Source organism: Heterodontus francisci, chromosome 32 (assembly GCF_036365525.1).
Source record: "Heterodontus francisci isolate sHetFra1 chromosome 32, sHetFra1.hap1, whole genome shotgun sequence".
NCBI classification, from domain to species: domain Eukaryota; kingdom Metazoa; phylum Chordata; class Chondrichthyes; order Heterodontiformes; family Heterodontidae; genus Heterodontus; species Heterodontus francisci.
In genome coordinates this window covers 4,221,922-4,237,242 of record NC_090402.1, presented here as the reverse complement: position 1 = coordinate 4,237,242, position 15,321 = coordinate 4,221,922, and the positions used below count along the sequence as shown (strand labels likewise).

Here is a 15,321-nt window from a genome sequence, read left to right as displayed (position 1 = left end):
CATCACTGTCTCCCTCTCCCTATCTCTCCCTCTATCACTGTCTCCCTCTCCCTATCTCTCCCTCTATCACTGTCTCCCTCTCCCTATCTCTCCCTCTATCACTGTCTCCCTCTCCCTATCTCTCCCTCTATCACTGTCTCCCTCTCCCTATCTCTCCCTCTATCACTGTCTCCCTCTCCCTATCTCTCCCTCTATCACTGTCTCCCTCTCCCTCTATCACTGTCTCCCTCTCCCTATCTCTCCCTCTATCACTGTCTCCCTCTCCCTATCTCTCCCTCTATCACTGTCTCCCTCTCCCTATCTCTCCCTCTATCACTGTCTCCCTCTCCCTATCTCTCCCTCCCTATCTCCCTCTCCCTCTATCACTGTCTCCCTCTCCCTATCTCTCCCTCTATCACTGTCTCCCTCTCCCTATCTCTCCCTCTATCACTGTCTCCCTCTCCCTATCTCTCCCTCTATCACTGTCTCCCTCTCCCTATCTCTCCCTCTATCACTGTCTCCCTCTCCCTATCTCTCCCTCTATCACTGTCTCCCTCTCCCTATCTCTCCCTCCCTATCTCCCTCTCCCTCTATCACTGTCTCCCTCTCCCTATCTCTCCCTCTATCACTGTCTCCCTCTCCCTATCTCTCCCTCTATCACTGTCTCCCTCTCCCTATCTCTCCCTCTATCACTGTCTCCCTCTCCCTATCTCTCCCTCCCTATCTCCCTCTCCCTCTATCACTGTCTCCCTCTCCCTATCTCTCCCTCCCTATCTCCCTCTCCCTCTATCACTGTCTCCCTCTCCCTATCTCTCCCTCTATCACTGTCTCCCTCTCCCTATCTCTCCCTCTATCACTGTCTCCCTCTCCCTATCTCTCCCTCTATCACTGTCTCCCTCTCCCTATCTCTCCCTCTATCACTGTCTCCCTCTCCCTATCTCTCCCTCTATCACTGTCTCCCTCTCCCTATCTCTCCCTCCCTATCTCCCTCTCCCTCTATCACTGTCTCCCTCTCCCTATCTCTCCCTCTATCACTGTCTCCCTCTCCCTATCTCTCCCTCTATCACTGTCTCCCTCTCCCTATCTCTCCCTCTATCACTGTCTCCCTCTCCCTATCTCTCCCTCTATCAATCTCTCCCTCTATCACTGTCTCCCTCTCCGCCTTACCCCGGTGCTCCGGTCCAGACTCCCGGCGCTGGCGGCGGTCAGCTTGGTGGCGTTCAGTCCGACCAGGGAGGGGAGAGTCTGGGACATCCAGTTACTGATCATCGCCATGGTACTGAGGACGATCCCGATCTTCAGCAAAGGCACCGTCATTGCGGGGAGACTGCGGATCTCTCATAGCGGGGAGCGGCATCACCGGGGCGGCGGACACGGACACCGGCGGCGGGACATGGCAGCAGCAGCGGCGAAGCTACTGAACCGGGAACTGCCGCCCGGAGAATGAGCGAGTCCCGGGCGGGGCGGCGGCTGCGCAAGACTGGATCCACCCCCCGGCCACACCGGCCCCGGTCCCCGCCCCACACCCCGCCAGCGGAACCTGCAAATCCCCGCTCCCTCCAACAAATCACCCCCTGATCACAGTGCAGAGAAATTACACTGAATATTAACACAGAGAATCAGATAGAAACCCCCCACCCCCCAGCGAGAGTCAGTGTGTGTGGAACCCGTACCCCAGTGAGAGTCAGTGTGTGTGGGACCCGTACCCCAGTGAGAGTCAGTGTGTGTGGGACCCGTACCCCAGTGAGAGTCAGTGTGTGTGGAACCCGTACCCCAGTGAGAGTCAGTGTGTGTGGGACCCGTACCCCAGTGAGAGTCAGTGTGTGTGGGACCCGTACCCCAGTGAGAGTCAGTGTGTGTGGGACCCGTACCCCAGTGAGAGTCAGTGTGTGTGGAACCCGTACCCCAGTGAGAGTCAGTGTGTGTGGGACCCATACCCCAGTGAGAGTCAGTGTGTGTGGGACCCGTACCCCAGTGAGAGTCAGTGTGTGTGGGACCCGTACACCAGTGAGAGTCAGTGTGTGTGGAACCCGTACCCCAGTGAGAGTCAGTGTGTGTGGGACCCGTACCCCAGTGAGAGTCAGTGTGTGTGGAACCCGTACCCCAGTGAGAGTCAGTGTGTGTGGGACCCATACCCCAGTGAGAGTCAGTGTGTGTGTGACCCGTACCCCAGTGAGAGTCAGTGTGTGTGGAACCCGTACCCCAGTGAGAGTCAGTGTGTGTGGGACCCATACCCCAGTGAGAGTCAGTGTGTGTGGGACCCGTACCCCAGTGAGAGTCAGTGTGTGTGGGACCCGTACACCAGTGAGAGTCAGTGTGTGTGGAACCCGTACCCCAGTGAGAGTCAGTGTGTGTGGGACCCGTACCCCAGTGAGAGTCAGTGTGTGTGGAACCCGTACCCCAGTGAGAGTCAGTGTGTGTGGAACCCGTACCCCAGTGAGAGTCAGTGTGTGTGGGACCCCTACCCCAGTGAGAGTCAGTGTGTGTGGAACCCGTACCCCAGTGAGAGTCAGTGTGTGTGGGACCCGTACCCCAGTGAGAGTCAGTGTGAGTGGGACCCGTACCCCAGTGAGAGTCAGTGTGTGTGGAACCCGTACCCCAGTGAGACTCAGTGTGTGTGGGACCCGTACCCCAGTGAGAGTCAGTGTGTGTGGAACCCGTACCCCAGTGAGAGTCAGTGTGTGTGGAACCCGTACCCCAGTGAGAGTCAGTGTGTGTGGAACCCGTACCCCAGTGAGAGTCAGTGTGTGTGGGACCCGTACCCCAGTGAGAGCCAGTGTGTGTGGGACTCGTACCCCAGTGAGAGTCAGTGTGTGTGGAACCCGTACCCCAGTGAGAGTCAGTGTGTGTGGGACCCGTACCCCAGTGAGAGTCAGTGTGTGTGGGACCCCTACCCCAGTGAGAGTCAGTGTGTGTGGGACCCGTACCCCAGTGAGAGTCAGTGTGTGTGGGACCCGTACCCCAGTGAGAGTCAGTGTGTGTGGGACCCGTACCCCAGTGAGAGTCAGTGTGTGTGGGACCCCTACCCCAGTGAGAGTCAGTGTGTGTGGGACCCGTACCCCAGTGAGAGTCAGTGTGTGTGGGACCCGTACCCCAGTGAGAGTCAGTGTGTGTGGGACCCGTACCCCAGTGAGAGTCGGTGTGTGTGGGACCCCTACCCCAGTGAGAGTCAGTGTGTGTGGGGCCCGTACCCCAGTGAGAGTCAGTGTGTGTGAGACCCGTACCCCAGTGAGAGTCGGTGTGTGTGGGACACCTACCCCAGTGAGAGTCAGTGTGTGTGGGACCCGTTCCCCAGTGAGAGTCAGTGTGTGTGGGACCCGTACCCCAGTGAGAGTCAGTGTGTGTGGGACCCGTATCCCAGTGAGAGTCAGTGTGTGTGGGACCCGTATCCCAGTGAGAGTCAGTGTGTGTGGGACCCGTATCCCAGTGAGAGTCAATGTGTGTGTGACCCGTACCCCAGTGAGAGTCAGTGTGTGTGGGACCCGTACCCCAGTGAGAGTCAGTGTGTGTGGGACCCGTACCCCAGTGAGAGTCAGTGTGTGTGGGACCCGTACCCCAGTGAGAGTCAGTGTGTGTGGGACCCGTACCCCAGTGAGAGTCAGTGTGTGTGGGACTCGTACCCCAGTGAGAGTCAGTGTGTGTGGGACCCCTACCCCAGTGAGAGTCAGTGTGTGTGGGACCCGTACCCAGTGAGAGTCAGTGTGTGTGGGACCCCTACCCCAGTGAGAGTCAGTGTGTGTGGGACCCGTACCCCAGTGAGAGTAAGTGTGTGTGGGACCCCTACCCCAGTGAGAGTCAGTGTGTGTGGGACCCGTTCCCCAGTGAGAGTCAGTGTGTGTGGGACCCGTACCCCAGTGAGAGTCAGTGTGTGTGGGACCCGTACCCCAGTGAGAGTCAGTGTGTGTGGGACCCGTACCCCAGTGAGAGTCAGTGTGTGTGGGACCCGTACCCCAGTGAGACTCAGTGTGTGTGGGACCTGTACCCCAGTGAGAGTCAGTGTGTGTGGGACTCGTACCCCAGTGAGAGTCAGTGTGTGTGGGACCCCTACCCCAGTGAGAGTCAGTGTGTGTGGGACCCGTACCCCAGTGAGAGTCAGTGTGTGTGGGACCCGTACCCCAGGGAGAGTCAGTGTGTGTGGGACCCGTACCCCAGTGAGAGTCAGTGTGTGTGGGACCCGTACCCCAGTGAGAGTCAGTGTGTGTGGGACCCGTACCCCAGAGAGAGTCAGTGTGTGTGGGACCCGTACCCCAGTGAGAGTCAGTGTGTGTGGGACCCGTACCCCAGTGAGAGTCAGTGTGTGTGGAACCCGTACCCCAGTGAGAGTCAGTGTGTGTGGGACCCGTATCCCAGTGAGAGTCAGTGTGTGTGGGACTCGTACCCCAGTGAGAGTCAGTGTGTGTGGGACCCGTATCCCAGTGAGAGTCAGTGTGTGTGGGACCCGTATCCCAGTGAGAGTCAGTGTGTGTGGGACCCGTATCCCAGTGAGAGTCAGTGTGTGTGGGACCCCCTACCCCAGTGAGAGTCAGTGTGTGTGGAACCCGTACCCCAGTGAGAGTCAGTGTGTGTGGGACCCGTACCCCGGTGAGAGTCAGTGTGTGTGGGACCCGTACCCCGGTGAGAGTCAGTGTGTGTGGGACCCGTACCCCAGTGAGAGTCAGTGTGTGTGGGACCCCTACCCCAGTGAGAGTCAGTGTGTGTGGGACCCATACCCCAGTGAGAGTCAGTGTGTGTGGGACCCGTACCCCAGTGAGAGTCAGTGTGTGTGGGACCCCTACCCCAGTGAGAGTCAGTGTGTGTGGGACCCGTACCCCAGTGAGAGTCAGTGTGTGTGGGACCCGTACCCCAGTGAGAGTCAGTCTGTGTTGGACCCGTACCCCAGTGAGAGTCAGTCTGTGTTGGACCCGTACCCCAGTGAGAGTCAGTGTGTGTGGGACCCGTACCCCAGTGAGAGTAAGTGTGTGTGGGACCCGTACCCCAGTGAGAGTCAGTGTGTGTGGAATCCGTACCCCAGTGAGACTCAGTGTGTGTGGGACCCCTACCCCAGTGAGAGTCAGTGTGTGTGGAACCCGTACCCCAGTGAGAGTCAGTGTGTGTGGGACCCCTACCCCAGTGAGAGTCAGTGTGTGTGGGACCCCTACCCCAGTGAGAGTCAGTGTGTGTGGAACCCGTACCCCAGTGAGAGTCAGTGTGTGTGGGACCCCTACCCCAGTGAGAGTCAGTGTGTGTGGAACCCGTACCCCAGTGAGAGTCAGTGTGTGTGGGACCCCTACCCCAGTGAGAGTCAGTGTGTGTGGAACCCGTACCCCAGTGAGAGTCAGTGTGTGTGGGACCCCTACCCCAGTGAGAGTCAGTGTGTGTGGGACCCCTACCCCAGTGAGAGTCAGTGTGTGTGGAACCCGTACCCCAGTGAGAGTCAGTGTGTGTGGGACCCCTACCCCAGTGAGAGTCAGTGTGTGTGGAACCCGTACCCCAGTGAGAGTCAGTGTGTGTGGAACCCGTTCCCCAGTGAGAGTCAGTGTGTGTGTAACCCCTACCCCAGTGAGAGTCAGTGTGTGTGGGACCCGTACCCCAGTGAGAGTCAGTGTGTGTGGGACCCCTACCCCAGTGAGAGTCAGTGTGTGTGGGACCCGTATCCCAGTGAGAGTCAGTGTGTGTGGGACCCATACCCCATTGAGAGTCAGTGTGTGTGGAACCCGTACCCCAGTGAGAGTCAGTGTGTGTTGGACCCCTACCCCAGTGAGAGTCAGTGTGTGTGGGACCCCTACCCCAGTGAGAGTCAGTGTGTGTGGAACCCGTACCCCAGTGAGAGTCAGTGTGTGTGGGACCCGTACCCCAGTGAGAGTCAGTCTGTGTTGGACCCGTACCCCAGTGAGAGTCAGTGTGTGTGGGACCCGTATCCCAGTGAGAGTCAGTGTGTGTGGGACCCATACCCCAGTGAGAGTCAGTGTGTGTGGAACCCGTACCCCAGTGAGAGTCAGTGTGTGTGGGACCCCTACCCCAGTGAGAGTCAGTGTGTGTGGAACTCGTACCCCAGTGAGAGTCAGTGTGTGTGGGACTCGTACCCCAGTGAGAGTCAGTGTGTGTGGAACTCGTACCCCAGTGAGAGACAGTGTGTGTGGAACCCGTACCCCAGTGAGAGTCAGTGTGTGTGGAACCCGTACCCCAGTGAGAGTCAGTGTGTGTGAAACCCGTACACCAGTGAGAGTCAGTGTGATTGGGACCCGTACCCCAGTGAGAGTCAGTGTGTGTGGGACCCCTACCCCAGTGAGAGTCAGTGTGTGTGGAACCCGTACCCCAGTGAGAGTCAGTGTGTGTGGAACTCGTACCCCAGTGAGAGTCAGTGTGTGTGGGACTCGTACCCCAGTGAGAGTCAGTGTGTGTGGAACTCGTACCCCAGTGAGAGACAGTGTGTGTGGAACCCGTACCCCAGTGAGAGTCAGTGTGTGTGGAACCCGTACCCCAGTGAGAGTCAGTGTGTGTGAAACCCGTACACCAGTGAGAGTCAGTGTGATTGGGACCCGTACCCCAGTGAGAGTCAGTGTGTGTGGGACCCCTACCCCAGTGAGAGTCAGTGTGTGTGGAACCCGTACCCCAGTGAGAGTCAGTGTGTGTGGGACCCCTACCCCAGTGAGAGTCAGTGTGTGTGGAACCCGTACCCCAGTGAGAGTCAGTGTGTGTGGAACCCGTTCCCCAGTGAGAGTCAGTGTGTGTGGAACCCCTACCCCAGTGAGAGTCAGTGTGTGTGGGACCCGTACCCCAGTGAGAGTCAGTGTGTGTGGGACCCCTACCCCAGTGAGAGTCAGTGTGTGTGGGACCCGTATCCCAGTGAGAGTCAGTGTGTGTGGGACCCATACCCCAGTGAGAGTCAGTGTGTGTGGAACCCGTACCCCAGTGAGAGTCAGTGTGTGTTGGACCCCTACCCCAGTGAGAGTCAGTGTGTGTGGGACCCCTACCCCAGTGAGAGTCAGTGTGTGTGGAACTCGTACCCCAGTGAGAGTCAGTGTGTGTGGGACCCGTACCCCAGTGAGAGTCAGTGTGTGTGGAACTCGTACCCCAGTGAGAGACAGTGTGTGTGGAACCCGTACCCCAGTGAGAGTCAGTGTGTGTGGAACCCGTACCCCAGTGAGAGTCAGTGTGTGTGGGACCCGTACCCCAGTGAGAGTCAGTGTGTGTGGACCCGTACCCCAGTGAGAGTCAGTGTGTGTGGGACCCGTACCCCAGTGAGAGACAGTGTGTGTGGAACCCGTACCCCAGTGAGAGACAGTGTGTGTGGAACCCGTACCCCAGTGAGAGTCAGTGTGTGTGGAACCCGTACCCCAGTGAGAGTCAGTGTGTGTGGGACCCGTACCCCAGTAAGAGTCAGTGTGTGTGGTACCCGTACCCCAGTGAGAGTCAGTGTGTGTGGTACCCGTACCCCAGTGAGAGACAGTGTGTGTGGAACCCGTACCCCAGTGAGAGACAGTGTGTGTGGAACCCGTACCCCAGTGAGAGTCAGTGTGTGTGGAACCCGTACCCCAGTGAGAGTCAGTGTGTGTGGGACCCGTACCCCAGTAAGAGTCAGTGTGTGTGGTACCCGTACCCCAGTGAGTGTCAGTGTGTGTGGGACCCGTACCCCAGTGAGAGTCAGTGTGTGTGGGACCCGTACTCCAGTGAGAGTCAGTGTGTGTGGAACCCGTACCCCAGTGAGAGTCAGTGTGTGTGGAACCCGTACCCCAGTGAGATTCAGTGTGTGTGGGACCCGTACCCCAGTGAGAGTCAGTGTGTGTTGGACCCCTACCCCAGTGAGAGTCAGTGTGTGTGGAACCCGTACCCCAGTGAGAGTCAGTGTGTGTGGAACCCGTACCCCAGTGAGAGTCAGTGTGTGTGGGACCCATACCCCAGTGAGAGTCAGTGTGTGTGGAACCCGTACCCCAGTGAGAGTCAGTGTGTGTGGGACCCGTACCCCAGTGAGAGTCAGTGTGTGTGGAACCCGTACCCCAGTGAGAGTCAGTGTGTGTGGAACCCGTACCCCAGTGAGAGTCAGTGTGTGTGGAACCCGTACCCCAGTGAGAGTCAGTGTGTGTGGGACCCGTACCCCAGTAAGAGTCAGTGTGTGTGGTACCCGTACCCCAGTGAGTGTCAGTGTGTGTGGGACCCGTACCCCAGTGAGAGTCAGTGTGTGTGGGACCCGTACTCCAGTGAGAGTCAGTGTGTGTGGAACCCGTACCCCAGTGAGAGTCAGTGTGTGTGGAACCCGTACCCCAGTGAGATTCAGTGTGTGTGGGACCCGTACCCCAGTGAGAGTCAGTGTGTGTTGGACCCCTACCCCAGTGAGAGTCAGTGTGTGTGGAACCCGTACCCCAGTGAGAGTCAGTGTGTGTGGAACCCGTACCCCAGTGAGAGTCAGTGTGTGTGGGACCCATACCCCAGTGAGAGTCAGTGTATGTGGGACCCATACCCCAGTGAGAGACAGTGTGTGTGAAACCCGTACCCCAGTGAGAGTCAGTGTGTGTGGAACCCGTACCCCAGTGAGAGTCAGTGTGTGTGGGACCCGTACCCCAGTGAGAGTCAGTGTGTGTGGGACCCATACCCCAGTGAGAGTCAGTGTGTGTGGAACCCGTACCCCAGTGAGAGTCAGTGTGTGTTGGACCCCTACCCCAGTGAGAGTCAGTGTGTGTGGGACCCGTACCCCAGTGAACGTCAGTGTATGTGGGACCCATACCCCAGTGAGAGACAGTGTGTGTGGAACCCGTACCCCAGTGAGAGTCAGTGTGTGTGGAACCCGTACCCCAGTGAGAGTCAGTGTGTGTGGGACCCGTACCCCAGTGAGAGACAGTGTGTGTGGAACCCGTACCCCAGTGAGAGTCAGTGTGTGTGGAACCCGTACCCCAGTGAGAGTCAGTGTGTGTGGAACCCGTACCCCAGTGAGAGTCAGTGTGTGTGGGACCCGTACCCCAGTGAGAGTCAGTGTGTGTGGTACCCGTACCCCAGTGAGAGTCAGTGTGTGTGGTACCCGTACCCCAGTGAGATTCAGTGTGTGTGGGACCCGTACTCCAGTGAGAGTCAGTGTGTGTGGAACCCGTACCCCAGTGAGAGTCAGTGTGTGTGGTACCCGTACCCCAGTGAGAGTCAGTGTGTGTGGTACCCGTACCCCAGTGAGATTCAGTGTGTGTGGGACCCGTACTCCAGTGAGAGTCAGTGTGTGTGGAACCCGTACCCCAGTGAGAGTCAGTGTGTGTGGGACCCGTACTCCAGTGAGAGTCAGTGTGTGTGGGACCCGTACTCCAGTGAGAGTCAGTGTGTGTGGGACCCGTACCCCAGTGAGAGTCAGTGTGTGTGGGACCCGTACCCCAGTGAGAGTCAGTGTGTGTGGGACCCGTACCCCAGTGAGAGTCAGTGTGTGTGGAACCCGTACCCCAGTGAGAGTCAGTGTGTGTGGGACCCGTACCCCAGTGAGAGTCAGTGTGTGTGGGACCCGTACCCCAGTGAGAGTCAGTGTGTGTGGGACCCGTACCCCAGTGAGAGACAGTGTGTGTGGAACCCGTACCCCAGTGAGAGTCAGTGTGTGTGGAACCCGTACCCCAGTGAGAGTCAGTGTGTGTGGAACCCGTATCCCAGTGAGAGTCAGTGTGTGTGGAACCCGTACCCCAGTGAGAGTCAGTGTGTGTGGAACCCGTATCCCAGTGAGAGTCAGTGTGTGTGGAACCCGTACACCAGTGAGAGTCAGTGTGTGTGGAACCCGTACCCCAGTGAGAGTCAGTGTGTGTGGAACCCGTACCCCAGTGAGAGTCAGTGTGTGTGGAACCCGTACCCCAGTGAGAGTCAGTGTGTGTGGAACCCGTATCCCAGTGAGAGTCAGTGTGTGTGGAACCCGTACCCCAGTGAGAGTCAGTGTGTGTGGAACCCGTACCCCAGTGAGAGTCAGTGTGTGTGGAACCCGTATCCCAGTGAGAGTCAGTGTGTGTGGAACCCGTATCCCAGTGAGAGTCAGTGTGTGTGGAACCCGTACCCCGGTGAGTCAGTGTGTGTGGAACCCGTACCCCGGTGAGAGTCAGTGTGTGTGGGACTCGTACCCCAGTGAGAATCAATGTGTGTAGGACCTGTACCCCAGTGAGAGTCAGTGTGTGTGGAACCCGTACCCCAGTTAGAGTCAGTGTGTGTGGGACCCCGTACCCCAGTGAGATTCAGTGTGTGTGGGACCCGTACTCCAGTGAGAGTCAGTGTGTGTGGGACCCGTACCCCAGTTAGAGTCAGTGTGTGTGGGACCCGTATCCCAGTGAGAGTCAGTGTGTGTGGGACCCGTATCCCAGTGAGAGTCAGTGTGTGGAACCCGTACCCCAGTGAGAGTCAGTGTGTGTGGAACCCGTACCCCAGTGAGAGTCAGTGTGTGTGGGACCCGTACCCCCAGTGAGAGTCAGTGTGTGTGGAACCCGTACCCCAGTGAGAGTCAGTATCTTGTAGAGAAGTGAAAAAAGAATTCCGCAATGAAAATGAGATTTAAAAGCTGGAATGATTTATTGCTTCGGTGTCTTAATGTGCGCTGAATTCTCAAGACTCTGTGTTGCCATGGAAACAGGGCATGGCCTGCATCTCAGTGCATGTTGCAGCCATCTCTCAGCCACTTACTGCAGCCACAGGCCGCCGCGAGCAGCTCCCTCAGCTGGGAAGAAAAGGCAGGACCGTGGTCATGGGAAATATGTCAGCATCTTTATGGGATCCCTCTCTGCAGTCCCAAGGAGCAGGGGAATGGGCCATAAAATCCTCGGACAACGTACATGGCAGACCTCATTTACAAGCCAGGACCGACAGTGCAGCGCTCCCTCAGTACTGACCCACAGTGCAGCACTCCCTCAGTACTGACCCTCCGACAGTGCAGCACTCCCTCAGTACTGACCCTCCGAAAGTGCAGCACTCCCTCAGTACTGACCCTCCGACAGTGCAGCACTCCCTCAGTACTGACCCTCCGACAGTGCAGCACTCCCTCAGTACTGACGCTCCAACAGTGCAGCACTCCCTCAGTGCTGACCCTCCGACAGTGCGGCACTCCCTCAGTACTGACCCTCCGACAGTGCGACACTCCCTCAGTACTGACCCTCCGACAGTGCGGCACTCCCTCAGTACTGACTCTCTGATAGTGAAGTGTTCCCTCTGTTGGGCATGTTGGCTTGCGTTTTGTGCCATCCATTAGCCACAGCTGACACTTTATGACTACAAAAAGCACGTAACTAACTGTAAACCACTTTGAAACATCCAAAACTCTGCTGTCCATATCCAAACTCGCAGCCTGTCTCATTCCCTCATCATCCCCTGTGCTCGCTGACCTATATTGACTCCCAGTCCAGCAACATCTCGATTATAGAATTCTCCTCCTCATTTTCAAATCCTTCGATGGACTCGCCCCTCCCTATCACTGTTACCTCCTGCAGCCTCACAACCCTCTGAGATCACTGTGCTCCTCCAATTCTGGCCTCTTGCACTTCCAATTTTAATCACTCCACCATCAGTTGTCTGGATCCTAAGCTCTGGAATTCTCTCCCTAAATGGCTCTGCCTCTCTCCTCCACAGTTAAATACTCCTTAAAACCCACCTCTTTCACCAAACTTCTGTTCATCTCCCCTAATATCTCCTTTTGTGACGGGGTTTCAAATTTTGTTTAATAATGCCTCCTGTGAAGTGCCTTGGGACATTTACTACAAGGCAGGTGCTATGTAAATGCACAGTCTTTCTTTGTATTCCACGTGGAAATCACTGGGGCTGTCAAAGAGATGGAACTAATGTGTTATCGTGTAACCGTAGATGTTGAAGTAGCAGAATGGCCACTGCAGTTTCTTACACCCTCTGACCCCACTATGGGGCCTGTTACACAGCATGGAATGATCCAACCACCCCTCACAGGGGCAGGTTTTTCCACAGGTGCAGCCTCTCCAGTTTTGACAGTATTTTCACTCCTGATCACCAAGATGTCTGCAGCAGACAGTGAGTTAGTTATAGATACAGAGAGCTGCGACTCTTTGGCAGGTCTTTCAAACGTCAGCAGGTGGGATCCACAGAACAATACACGAAGGGTGGGGTGCGAGTTGAGGGGTGGAATGGGGGGAGAGGGGGTAATAGGGGAATGAGGAGGGGGAATGGAGGAGAGAGGTGAATATGTCAAGGGGGAATGGGGGAGAGTGGGAATGGGGGAAGAGAGTAGTGGGGAGGGCGATGGGGGAGGGCAGGGAGTAAGTGGGGAGTGGAAGCCGGTTGGTGGTGAAGCGGGCGGGCGGAAGCAGGGGAATTGGGACAGGGTCAACAATATGGGAGGAGAGGGATAAAAAGGGGATAGAGGAGCAAGGGGATAGAATAGGGTATGGGAGCATGTAAAGAGATAGTTTAGTGTGCAATGCGAGAGTAGATTACCAGGTCTCCCTGCCACTTTTCAAAGCTGGGGACCCTGTTACTTTAAGGCTAGCGCGACCTGTCCAAAGTACGGAAAGTCCTCATCAGGGAACTCCTCTTTGCTGACGATGCTGCTTTAACATCTCACACTGAAGAGTGTCTGCAGAGTCTCATCGACAGGTTTGCGTCTGCCTGCAATGAATTTGGCCTAACCATCAGCCTCAAGAAAACGAACATCATGGGGCAGGACGTCAGAAATGCTCCATCCATCAATAATGGCGACCATGCTCTGGAAGTGGTTCAAGAGTTCACCTACCTAGGCTCAACTATCACCAGTAACCTGTCTCGAGATGCAGAAATCAACAAGCGCATGGGTAAGGCTTCCACTGCTATGTCCAGACTGGCCAAGAGAGTGTGGGAAAATGGCGCACTGACACGGAACACAAAAGTCCGAGTGTATCAGGCCTGTGTCCTCAGTACCTTGCTCTATGGCAGCGAGGCCTGGACAACGTATGCCAGCCAAGAGCGACGTCTCAATTCATTCCATCTTCGTTGCCTTCGGAGAATACTTGGCATCAGGTGGCAGGACCATATCTCCAACACAGAAGTCCTTGAAGCGGCCAACATCCCCAGCTTATACACACTACTGAGTCAGCGGCGCTTGAGATGGCTTGGCCATGTGAGCCGCATGGAAGATGGCAGGATCCCCAAAGACACATTGTACAGCGAGCTCGCCACTGGTATCAGACCCACCGGCCGTCCATGTCCGCTATAAAGACGTCTGCAAACGCGACATGAAATCGTGTGACATTGATCACAAGTCGTGGGAGTCAGTTGCCAGCATTCGCCAGAGCTGGCGGGCAGCCATAAAGACAGGGCTAAATTGTGGCGAGTCGAAGAGACTTAGTAGTTGGCAGGAAAAAAGACAGAGGCGCAAGGGGAGAGCCAACTGTGCAACAGCCCCGACAAACAAATTTCTCTGCAGCACCTGTGGAAGAGCCTGTCACTGCAGAATTGGCCTTTATAGCCACTCCAGGCGCTGCTTCACAAACCACTGACCACCTCCAGGCGCGTATCCATTGTCTCTTGAGATAAGGAGGCCCAAAAGAAAAGAAGAGCGACCTGTCGCTTTCAGAATGGTTGGCCTGCTGCTTTAAGGATGGGGGCGGCCTGCCACTTTAAGGGCAAGAAGCCCCAGAGCCTGCGGCGACTTCAAAGGGTGGAGTGCGGCGCCGCCGGCCGGCAACAGGCGGTACTGCGCCCAACCCGGACCCTTTGATCCGGTTCCCGATCGACCTGGAGCTCAGTAAACAAATCATTTACACCGAATAAACACCGAATTATGGAAATGGGCGAGATTCTCACAAGAACCCAAACCTGCAGTTAATCATCCATCAACAAAGCCTTAAAAATCAATGTTTAATCCCTCCCCAATCATTCCCACCAAGTAACCCAATTCTCAGCAACAAAGCTGGGGATAAACAGAACAGGGTTATTGGCCAGGATGTTAAATAACGAGGAATATAAATACAATCTTCAGCATTAACCATTATTAAACATGTTGCCAGCTTGCATTAAGACAGCTCGTCTTATAGTGTTTTCTACATCAAACACACAGAATTAAATATCCTCATTTCAGATACAGAGGCTACTATATTCCCAGCCTTCTCCACCTCCCACTCTATGTCTGCCTCTCTCTCACTCCATCTCCTCCTCATCTCTCTATCTCAGTTACATTGAATGTACAGCACAGAAACAGGCCATTCAGCCCATCTGCTCCGTGCTGGTGTTTAAGCTCCATACGAGCCTCCTCCCACCCTCTCTCCATCTCCCCCTATCACCATATCCTTCTATTCCTTTCTCCCTCATGTGTTTATCCAGCTTCCTTTTAAATGTATCGATACTATTCACCTCAACCACTCCCTGTGGGAGCGAGTTCCACATTCTCACCACTCTCTGGGGAAAGAGGTTTCTCCTGAATTCCCCATTGGATTTATTACTGACTAACTTAGATTGATGGCCCTTAGTTCTGGTCTGTCCACAAGTGGAAACATCTTCTCTATGTCCATGTCTCTATCCCTCCCTCTCCTGCCTCTGATCAAACTGCTGTGGTATTACAGAGATCTTCGGTAATTATTCTGCTGCTTTAAGATTTACTTTTTCAGATCTAACTGTGATGAAGTTTGCCGCACAAATTTGTCCAGAATCAGTTTCTCTCCACAATCCCAGTCCTGTCACCCGGGATCCCACACTCTGTGGGTTCAGCTTTGGGAATCTGGGGAGGGTGGAAGGCAACAACTCCCTGATCAAACCTGGAGAGGAAACATCTGTCCCTCCCAAACCCCCAGAGAAGGGACCCCCTGAAACTGCAAACCAGGACCCCACCCCCCACCCCACCCCACCCCACACTGCAAACCCCCCAAAACCGGGCCCCCTGCCAAACTGGGTCCCTCTCCAAACCACAACCCCCAGACTGGGACCCTCCCAAAACTGGGCACCCCTCCCCCTCCCCAAAACTGGGCACCCCTCCCCCTCCCCCTCCCCCTCCCCAAAACTGGGTCCCTCCCCAAATCGCGAACCCCAAATTGGGACTCGTCAAACCCTGGTAGCCCCCAAACCAGGGATCCCCAACTGGGACCCCCACCCCAAAGCAGGGAGCCCAGAGCCGGTGTCAGGCCCTGTCCCCCGGGCTCTCTCTCCCTCACCTGGCTGAGCTGGATGCTGATGAGCAGGAATCCCAAGGTGAGGAACCGGCCGCGGCCGCTCCTGCCCTCCGGCTCCATCCCGGTCCCGGTCCCGGTCCCAGTCCCGCTCTCTCTGCTCCGGGCTCCTTGTCCTGCCCCCGCTCGGCTCGGCTCGGCTCAGCTCCCGCTCTCTCTCTCCCGGTCAGGCTCCCGATTGCAGTCGCATCTCAGCCCCGCTGGCACCGGGGGAGCGGAGACTCCGGAGCGGCTCCGAGCCCGAAGCTGGAGTCCGGGAGCAACC

The 15,321-nt window shown here is 56.4% G+C and overlaps 1 protein-coding gene across 2 annotated transcripts in view; it reads right to left on the bottom strand.

Annotated features, from left to right (window-relative positions):
- Positions 1-15,315, bottom strand: part of LOC137347552 (noelin-like) — a 53,577-nt gene extending 38,262 nt beyond the window's left edge. The window contains exon 1 of one of the 2 annotated variants that reach the window (XM_068012026.1): positions 15,042-15,315. In XM_068012026.1, the coding sequence (XP_067868127.1) occupies positions 15,042-15,119 (78 nt within the window). In that variant the 5' untranslated portion in view covers positions 15,120-15,315. Of the gene's footprint in view, positions 1-1,146; positions 1,413-15,041 lie in introns of those variants that run through there. The other variant, XM_068012025.1, reaches the window with a different exon arrangement.
- Positions 15,316-15,321: the final 6 nt, after the last annotated feature.